We start from the raw sequence: 10476 nt of genomic DNA, 5'->3' as shown, positions 1-10476 counted from the left end.
GGTATAGTCATCAATATATTGCTATCCAGTCCAAGCAGCTTTGTCTAAGGATTACTGATAATTTATTTACGTATTTATTTCTGTTTTGTTGCGCCACTTTTTCTATCTTGAATCTGTATTGAGTTGTTTGTATGTGAGACAATTGTTATTTTTTTCCTGTGTTCTTGTTTGTTTGTTCATTTGTTGTGATATCTCTGTAGAATTGTTGTTTTCTACGACCGAACTGAGGGATGTTGTGGGGTTGGTTGGGTATATGGGGTGATTGGGGTGGGTGGTTGGGATGGGGTTGGGGTGAGTGGTTGGGAGGGAGGGAATCGAGGTGGGGGAACTGAGGTAGGGCGAAGAGGTAGGGAAGGGACTGGAGGGGTTGGGGGGTAGATGTGTGGAGGGAGGGAGGGAGGGATATGGTAAAATCTTTGTATTTACGTTGATGTACATTTGGTAAAACTTGAATAAAAATATATATTTAATAAAGTATACTGAGTTGTCAACTAAAGTGAACTCAACGTGAACTCAACAAAACATTTCACAATGTCATTGGATCTAGGTTAAACGTTCGGTGAAAAAAGACGAGATGCCCTAATGTTGAGAACTTTTTGCAAATCCAATTAGTTTTCCACGTTGATTCGACATAATCACATAGATTTGGGGGGTTGAAATTACTTGGATTTTTTGGGGATTCAACCAGTTTTTGTCCAGTGGGTATTCTGCACTACTTTTGGATAGTAGTGCACTATATGGAGAATAGGCCTTGGCCAAAAGTGAGATGGAGAATGAGATGTCAGAGGTCTCTAGCCAAAAGTAGTGCACTATATGGAATAAGGTGTGATTTGAGACACAGCCAGTGAATTCTGTGGACAGTGCTGCCCAGTGCCACCCTACTGCATGGCAGTCTGGCAAAACACTGAGACTAACCAGAGCTTGGTAACAAAACAGACCACAACCCTCTGGGCCAAAACACGCTCTGCCCAGAAGACTTGATTTATATTTTTGATCATCAACATAGCACTAACAAGCCTTCAATCACTTGTGAAAAGTCAAGTGACCTCAACTACAAAGGACATGACAGCAGATTTGTTGAGTTGTCCAAGGGTGCTTATAGCTTATGTAGCCACAGTGTGACAGAAACTGTTCCAAACCTACCCAGAACACCAGAGCATCTTGAATTATTCAACTAGATATAGTGTTGGGCTCTTTTTATTATCTCTCTCACTTTCTCTCTTTCTCTCTCTATCATTTTACCTCAATATACAATTCGCAAGGTCAGTGAGTGCAGAAGGCAGGGCTACTGTTCTGTCATCAGTTTGTCCTCAGAGCAGCCTGCTGCGATAGAGCGCTGAGAAGTTGAGACGCCGCTGTGGCAGGGAGCTTCTTTGCATGTGTGTGAGCGTTTAGTTTGAGTGCACTGGAAAGCAGAGATACAGTATGTGTGAGGCTGACTTGTGCGGACGATAAAAACGCGCAGAGGGAGATACACATTCACATTCTCTCGCCAATCATTGTGTGAGCCTGTGTGTGCATGCACTGAACGGTAGAAGCGACGTTTGACATCTGTACCGGGAGAGAAGAGAGGAGCCGCGACCAGTGCGCTCGCAAAATCGGGGATTTTTTTAACGCATCTATTTTAGATTTTTTAACGCGTGTTTTTTTACCCAGGCTCGGGAGTGCTCGAGTTCCGCGGCGGATACACACATAGCAATGACTGGACTGGCATACGTTCTCAACAATTTACCGGCTTTCTGTAATATCTCCGGGTAGCGGATAATATCCTCACCAACTACCGAGTTATACTGACAAATAAAGATACAATTGTTGTCTGGTATTGACTTTAAGATGTCTTGAGAAAAGACATTTTACAGAGAAAATGACAGTAAGTATTGGTGAGGCGTTTGTTGTTATGGCTAAGCAAACCATAGGCTGGGCTATTTGCATTACCTTCTTTCATGTCTTCTATAGGTCATCGGTCAAAATAGATGTATTTAGAATAGGCTGTTTTCTGTCATTTAGACATTTTACTATAGGGCGTTTGAGGGTTAGTAGGCTATCGTTAGTACAGTGTGTGCCTGGGCTGGTTTATTTTAGGATATAGGCTGTTTTATTCAATAGCCTATAGCAGCCTAACCATGGAGGGATACACCTTTGTTATTGATATGTAGTGCAGTGTGGTCTATTGATAGGAACCCTGTCGTCAGTGTGCTGTCGTTATTTTGGTTGTCATCTGCGTTGTGAAATTGGGCGGTTCTGTCACCGCTGTTGCCGGGGGAAGTGAGGTTTCTCCCGTGACTTTTTTTTAGGAACATTACATCATTTGAGGATGAATGACTCAGCATATGGCTATGTGCGCTCTACCTGTTTATGAAGTTGATATTTACCTGCATTAAAGGTTTGTATTAATTGGCATTAGCTGAACACAGGCTATTGCACAGAGCAGTGTTATGGGTAGCCTAAATGACACTGATTTTGGGAGAAGAGGCATGGGCGTTAAATGTAATGCCCATTTAGCCTACTAAGCAAGTGCAAAACTGTTGTTGTAGATTATTCACAATTACATAAAAATTACATGGGTTTATTATTGTGGCCAGTGTCCTCTCCAATACAATATTTAAACCCCAAACTCTCGCATTGCTGGCGGGGTGGGGTTCCTCGCAGCTGTCTATTTGCATGTATTGTGTGGCCAAATCCACCCAGTGTGTAGGCTGCGAAGTTAATCGCAGAGAGGATCAACCAAATCGGGCCACACCGCTCCCCCGCCCAGCTGTCTGACGGGATTTCTCGCCTTCTTAATCACTTTAAATAATAAGGCTACACATTTTACACGGACTCAAATGAACCGAAGCCCAAAATTGTTTTAATATGATAATACAGGAACTGGAAGCGTCACTTTAATTCCGACGTGTTTGATAGGCCTAGAGCCGTTTCATTTTCTTTTAGAATAGTTATAGAGGCTACGCTACGCTCTTTTCCACCAATGGAGCCGTTGCCCTTTTAAGGACTCGCAGGTTGAGATTTAAAACGGATTCCCACCGTTTCCCCACTATAGGCTACTGTGGTAGCCTACTTCAATGTCTGGAGATTAAAGTAATGGACGCCATGATCCCTTATCCATCTTCTTATTTATAATGTGCAGAGTAGGCTAATATAAAATCGTCCTTCAATAATCGTGGAATGGCAGGAGACATTTCGAATAACAGCGGCCGGATGGATCACTGATAGAGCCGGTGTTTTTGATGAGCATTTTGGTAAGGTTTGCTACATTGTAGCAAATTGACCGATTACACTCTTTGAAAGTCTGCGCAAGGATTCGTGACTTCATGTAGGCGATATGTCACATGTAGGCTACACAACATTCTGATCCCGAATCTTAATCATAAACGTGACTGGACTCGGAGATATGAGGGGAGGTGCAGGACGCACGCGCGTTTATGCCCCCCGCCTAGACGTTAACTAGCCTACTACGACATTGACACTACGTGCAAGCTATGAATCGGTGTGTCAACCCCCTTTTCAGATGTTGTCCTTATTAAAATAGTCCATATGTATAATATAACATCAATGTAACGAAACATTGCCATCTTGCGAGAGTGCGAGTTACAGTGAGCCACTGTTGCCAACAGCTCGACTGTTGCCAGCCTGACCCCCTCCAGATTATACTGGTTTGTCTGGGTCTGTGAGAAGAAATTAAATAATTGCTTTCCGTTACTTTTAGATTACTTTCCCCTTGAGAGGCATTAGAAGAAGACAATAATGTATGTTACCAATTGAACAACGTATTGCAGGGTAAATCAATGTTAAAGTTTACATAGCTGGCCATATGTGGATGTTACATTTTACTTTATGGGTTGGTTATGTAGGCTTCTTCTAACTTTCTACTACATACTACATATCACTTTCTACTACATATAATAATACAATTAAATGATATCTTTACATTAAAAACCAAAGTCAATAAGGATTCCAGTCATTCCAATTAATGTTATGCCCCTCGATCATCAAGAATAGGATTTGGTAATATGGAAATATAGATTAGCAAAATGGTTTTACCTGAGCTTAACCCCAAATCTAAGGACTGGCAAGCCCTACTCTGTGGTTTATGATTTTGTTGTCATGGAGGACTGATTGGGCTCATTGATTCAAGTTGAAAAATAAATGCTGCTCATGGAATGACCTGCTTTGAAGACTACTAAAAAGTGCTATTTACATGTGAGAAATGAATGACATATGCTGCATTTGCTATAGGCCTCATTGTTAACCTTTTTGTTGGTGACACTTTGATATCTTGATAATATGCAGCTGTTTAAGGAGCAAATTAACAAATATTTTGGTAAAAAGCTGAGGGATGGGCCTGGATAAATGTAACCCCTCTCAGATTAATAGACATAGCTATGGATGCAAGGACTGATCATCCATGATATAACAATTATTGTTTTAACCATGTTATGAGGCTATACAGTGTTTGTTTATATTTACAATGTTTACGAACATTGGAGAAAAACAAGCTTATATTTTGGGTTCTCATGGAGTGTGACAGTTCAACTAAGCTCATGAGGCATTTATAAATTATATCCTTCAAGAATCAATGGATATATACACTACCGTTCAAAAGTTTGGGATCACTTAGAAATGTCCTTGTTTTTTAAAGAAAAGCACATTTTGTTGTCCATTAAAATAACATCAAATTGATCAGAAATCCAGTGTAGACATTGTTAATGTTGTATATGACTATTGTAGCTGGAAACAGCAGATTTTTTATGGAATATCTACATAGGCGTACAGAGGCCCATTATCAGCAACCATCACTCCTGTGTTCCAATGGCACGTCGTGTTACCTAATCCAAGTGTATCATTTTAAAAGGCTAATTGATCATTAGAAAACCCTTTTCCAATGATGTTAGCACAGCTGAAAACTGTTGTCCTGATTAAAGAAGCAATAAAACTGGCCTTCTTTAGACTAGTTGAGTATCTGGAGCATCATCATTTGTGGGTTCGATTACAGGCTCAAAATGGCCAGAAACAAAGGACTTTCTTCTGAAACTCGTCAGTCTATTCTTGATCTGGGAAATTAAGGCTATTTCATGCGAGAAATTGCCAAGAAACTGAATATCTGGTACAACACTGTGTACTACTCCCTTCACAGAACAGCGATAGCTGGCTCTAACCAGAATAGAAAGAGGAGTGGGAGGCCCCGGTGCACAACTGAGCAAAAGGAGAAGTACATTAGAGTGTCTAGTTAGAGAAACAGACGCCTCACAAGTCCTCAACTGGCAGCTTCATTAAATAGTACCCGCAAAACACCAGTCTCAACGTAAACAGTGAAGAGGCGACTCCCGGATGCTGGCCTTCTAGGCAGAGTTGCAAAGACAAAGCCATATCTCAGACTGGCCAATAAAAATAAAAGATTAAGATGGGCAAAAGAACACAGACACTGGACAGAGGAAGATTGGAAAAAAGTGTTATGGACAGACAAATCTAAGTTTGAGATGTTCGGATCACAAAGAAGAACATTCGTGAGACGCAGAAAAAAATGAAAAGATGCTGGAGGAGTGTTTGACGTCATCTGTCAAGTATGGTGGAGGCAATGTGATGGTCTTGGGGTGCTTTGGTGGTGGTAAAGTGGGAGATTTGTACAGGGTAAAAAGGATCTTGAAGAAGGAAGGCTATCGCTCCATTTTGCAACGCCATGCCTTACCCTGTGGACGGCGCTTAATTGGAACCAATTTCCTCTTACAACAGGACATTGACCCAAAGCACAGCTCCAAACTATGCAATAACTATTTAGGGAAGAAGCAGTCAGCTGGTATTCTGTCTATAATGGAGTGGCCAGCACAGTCACCGGATCTCAACCTTATTGAGCTGTTGTGGGAGCAGCTTGACCATATGCTACGTAAGAAGTGCCCATCAAGCCAATCCAATTGGAAGCATAGGGTGAAATCTCTTCAGATTACCTCAACAAATTGACAACTAGAATGCCAAATGTCTGCAAGGCTGTAATTGCTGCAAATTGAGGATTCTTTGACGAAAGCAAAGTTTGAAGCACACAATTATTATTTAAATTTAAAATCATTATTTATAACCTTGTCAACGTCTTGACTATATTTCCTATTCATTTTGCAACTCATTTCATGTATGTTGTCATGGAAAACAAGGAAATGTCTAAGTGACACCAAACTTTTGAACGGTAGTGTATGTGTGTATATATATATATATATATATACTGTATATATATAAAAATCCAAAAATGGATGTAACAACTACAGATTCCACCTTTTTTTTTAAAGCCTAATTTTTATTCCATAGGCTGGGATCCGCACTATGTAGCTGTTGCAAGAGCGCATTTTTCAGTGGTTGTCCACTGGTTTCGAAAACAATGTTTGATAGGCAGTTTAAACTTCTTGAATTCAACCATTATTGGGTTCAAATACACATTTAGATTTGTGAACAGCCATCGACAACAACCACAATTCGTAAGGCGCAAATAGCTAAATGAGAGAGCAGCAGTGTGATTTACATCAATGAGCTTTGTAGATATCAATAATAAGTGATATCCGTATCGCCGTTCACTACACCACTGCTGTCATCCTTAACTCCAAGGGTTTATTCAAGTTGGATAATCTTAGGATGCCGACAGCACTCGCATCATTGGAACACAAAGCTTGGACTGTAGCCTATAGAAGCCTATTTCAGCTCTTTTCCCGCGATCCATCAAACACATTTGGTGTGTCATAATAGTGGTCTCTGATTTATGGTCACACTCGCTCACATTGAACAAATGTACATTTGCTCCTATTTTCAAAACTGATTTGAATGTCATTGAGAAAACAGAGAAGATTGCCCAACATTTTTTTTGCAAACATCCTTTCTGAATTTAAAGTAATCCTCGAAGTAATCTAGTTTTTCAAAAGTATCTGTAATCTGATTACAATATTTTTGCTGTTTATTTAACGGATTACATGTATCGTTTTTTTGTAATCCCTTACGTGTAAAGGATTACATGTATAATTTCATATGCAGGTCTGCATTTAAACTGCATATTAACTGTTATTATATATTTATAAACAGATATTTAAGATTAACTTGTGGATACCATTTGTATGTCCTTGTGTCCAGTATGAAGGAAGTTAGCGGTAGTTTCGCGAGTCAATGCTAGCTAGCGTTAGCGCAATGATTGGAAATCTATGGGTGTCTGCTAGGCATGCAACGTATCCCTTTATGATACATCTTTACCGAATGTGGTTGGGGGGAAAAGTGTTACTGGTGAGGTGTTTGTCTATGTTGGTGGTTGCATTGATTGTTTTTAATGTCAGGGTATGCAAATTATATTCAAACGTATGACACTCATTTAATCAACACTTTATGAGTCCCATTCTTTGGTGTATTTCAAAACTAACTGGCCACAAGAAAAAAAATCCTCTTGATGGACAATAATCATCATCAATCAATAACTCTTAGTGTGTTGGATGGGCAACAATGTGATTCTCCAGTTGTGACTCTGGATAAGTTCCTGCTGCTTGTTTTTCATGAACTTTTTAAAGTGATGCCAGGCGCTATGTTCATGCAGCCGATGGAAAAAGAGGTGAAAACACTCAAAGAGGTTCAGGTCACGCTGACATTTGTGGAGGTCCATAAACAAGACGGGCATTTTCATTAATTTGGTAATCAATCAGACAGTGATTGCTCTGGCACTGGACAACAACAGCAACACACACTGTGGCCTCACACTGCAGACAGTCAAGGTCAGACAGCCACCCTGGACTCATCTGTTTAAGTCACTCACAGCCACTGCAATGTATACTATATATAGAGCCATGGCACAATGTCAGCCAGTGTCATTCACCTCTGGACGATTGGAGAAAGAGATTGGTAATACTCACATTGACCGATATTGTTGGGATGACTTTGCCAAAGACACAGATAAGGAAATACATTGTGGCAGCATCTTTGAGAAGATGTGTGTAATATGTGATGATAGGATAAATCACTCTCTCTCTCTCTCTCTCTCTCTCTCTCTCTCTCTCTCTCTCTCTCTCTCTCTCTCTCTCTCTCTCTCTCTCTCTCTTTCTCTCTCTCTCTCTCTCTCTCTCTCTGGTTCAGCTGTCACGATGCAAACCTCAGATATGAATAAACAGAAGAAGTAGAGAGTGAGTCTGGGAGGAGAGGAGAGAGTGCGTCAGAGAGGGACTGAAACGGTGCCAAGGAAATGAATGTAGAGGAAGGAAGTTCTACCAGGAAGTGTTTTGTGGTTGTTGGTCTCAAACCACAACAGTAATCTCTGTGTGCACACTTCCCTAAATTCTCTGTTTGTGTGTCTTTCTCTTCCTCTCCCCCCTCCCTCTCTCTTTCAACCTCTATCTTTCTCTCACTATTATAAATTCTCTTTCCAACTCTCATTCTTTCTTACTTCTATTTTGATATATTTTTCTCCATTCCTTCTCTCTCACCGCCTTTCTCTCCATCCCTCTTTCTCCCGCCTTTCTCTCCATTCCTCTTTCTCCCTCTGTTGCAGGACTACCGGGAGGATGGCATGGACTTGGGGAGCGACGCCTCCAGTCGCTCCAGCTCCGAGTCCAACTCCAACAAGGTGACACCTTGTTCTCCCTCCTTAGACCTAGCATGCCTGGAAGACTACAAGTCTTCCCCTTCCCTGGAACTGGCAACCCTAGATGACTACAAATCCTCCCCATCTTTGGAACTGGCAACCTTAGAAGAGGACTACAAATCCTCTCCCTCCATGGATCTGGCAACCCTGGAGGATGAGGACTATGAGGAGGATGAGGACTACCAGGAGTACAAGAAGAAGGTGATCGAGGAGTGGAAGAGTGAGTACGGGGACGACTACAGCTCCCAGCAGCCCCGTGGCCAGGAGGAGGGTGGAGTTGTGGGGGGGATAGGGGCACCTGGCGGAGGCTTCAGGAAGCCAGTGAACAGCCGCAGCCTGGCCGAGGAGTTCCAGGATGTGAAACCTCCACCCCTTCCTACTCACAGTGGACACACAGCCACCTTCGCTGCTGCCGTGCCTGAGGAACTGAAACAGAATGGCAACCTGATCCTGCCCCACTCCCCTACCAGGCCCCTACCCAGGGGCACGGGGGCCACCAAGCCCAGCTACAGGCGCTCCAGCCGGGGCAGAGGTGGCATTGGAGGAGGGGGTGGTGGTGGAGGAGGGGGAATAGGAGGACGGAGGGGGGGATACAGAGAGGAGGAGATTGTGGAGGAAGAGTCCCTGCCCACCATGGACTGGGCAGCTCTGGAGAGACACCTGGCGGGGCTGCAGAGCAGAGAGCAGGAGAACCAGAACCTCAATCACAACCACAGCCTGGGAAAGACCGCCTACACCTCAGTGAGTGGAGACTTTACTCGTCTGTGTGTGTGTGTGTGTGTGTGTGTGTGTGTGTGTGTGTGTGTGTGTGTGTGTGTGTGTGTGTGTGTGTGTGTGTGTGTGTGTGTGTGTGTGTGTGTGTGTGTGTGTGTGTGTGTGTGTGTGTGTGTGTGTGTGTGTGTGTTTATGCAAGCATGTGTCAGTGTGTGCGATTTCTGTGACTTGTTTAGGGTTGGATGGTGTAGGATGAAGCATGCCAGTTGTGAGGATGTCAGTCATGGTGGGACAAATCAAGCCAGATATTGTATGAAGTGGTGCTTGAAGATCCCTCAGACATGGAAAGAGGTTGTGGGTCACTGGGCCTGTTCTATTGTTGTTTTCACAGATAGTAGAAAGGTGGTATTTATACGGGCAATAATTGCAACAGCACAATATATCTCCAGACTCCAGGTTCTAAAGGACTCCCACCCTGCTGTGTGTGGGGGGGTTGTTGAACATGTTCACTGTCATGTTTTCCTGCTTTCTCTGTGATCCCTGAGGATTTCGTCATGTGTTAATCCAACAGTTATCTGTGTCAGGTGAACTTGGGGAATATTATGTGTGTGCAGGAATGCTGGGATAAGGAGAGATTAGTGGGGTAATGTGGCACTAAGCTATGTGCTGCTGCTAGCTATGTGCTGCAGACTGGAGTCTTGACTCCTGACTCCTTCTCAGCTTCCAGTCTGCTGCTGGAGGAGCATGGAAAAACACTGCAGGGCTGGACAACTCCAGTCTGGGAGGGACCAGCACTAACACAGCTAAATTGAAGACCCTGATTAGTTGGTACGTTTAATCAGGTGTGTTAGATCTGGGCTGGAGCAAAATTAAACCCTGAAGCCCCTGTTGTCCTCTCCTGGTCTACGGCCTGTGAGTATGAGGATGTGGCAGGAAACAAGACATGCCTATTAGATGGATCATTTGTTTTGGTGATTTTGTGTTTCATCCAGCAGAGGGTGCTGTTGCAGTGTCTTATGGATCCCCGCTACAGGATTTCAGATCCACAGGCTACATCCTGGTCTGGGACTGGCAGGGTGACAGGCTGCATATTGGACTTGTTTTTTACATGACGCCAACCAGGCACAGAGAATGTTGCTTCGGATGAATGTTTTATGGTTGATTGTCAG

General features: G+C 42.9%; 1 protein-coding gene across 1 annotated transcript in view; it reads left to right on the top strand.

Moving 5' to 3' along the window:
* The first annotated feature begins 1327 nt into the window (after positions 1-1327).
* LOC129822274 (schwannomin-interacting protein 1) overlaps positions 1328-10476 on the top strand; it is a 56236-nt gene continuing 47087 nt past the window's right edge. Inside the window, exons 1-2 of the mRNA XM_055880412.1 lie at positions 1328-1870; positions 8501-9334. Coding sequence (XP_055736387.1) covers positions 1865-1870; positions 8501-9334 — 840 coding nt within the window. The 5' untranslated portion in view covers positions 1328-1864. The remainder of the gene's footprint in view (positions 1871-8500; positions 9335-10476) is intronic.

This window comes from Salvelinus fontinalis, chromosome 24 (assembly GCF_029448725.1).
Source record: "Salvelinus fontinalis isolate EN_2023a chromosome 24, ASM2944872v1, whole genome shotgun sequence".
Classification (NCBI taxonomy): domain Eukaryota; kingdom Metazoa; phylum Chordata; class Actinopteri; order Salmoniformes; family Salmonidae; genus Salvelinus; species Salvelinus fontinalis.
The sequence above is the reverse complement of the archived record's forward strand: the minus strand, read 5'-3'. Positions and strand labels throughout refer to the sequence as shown.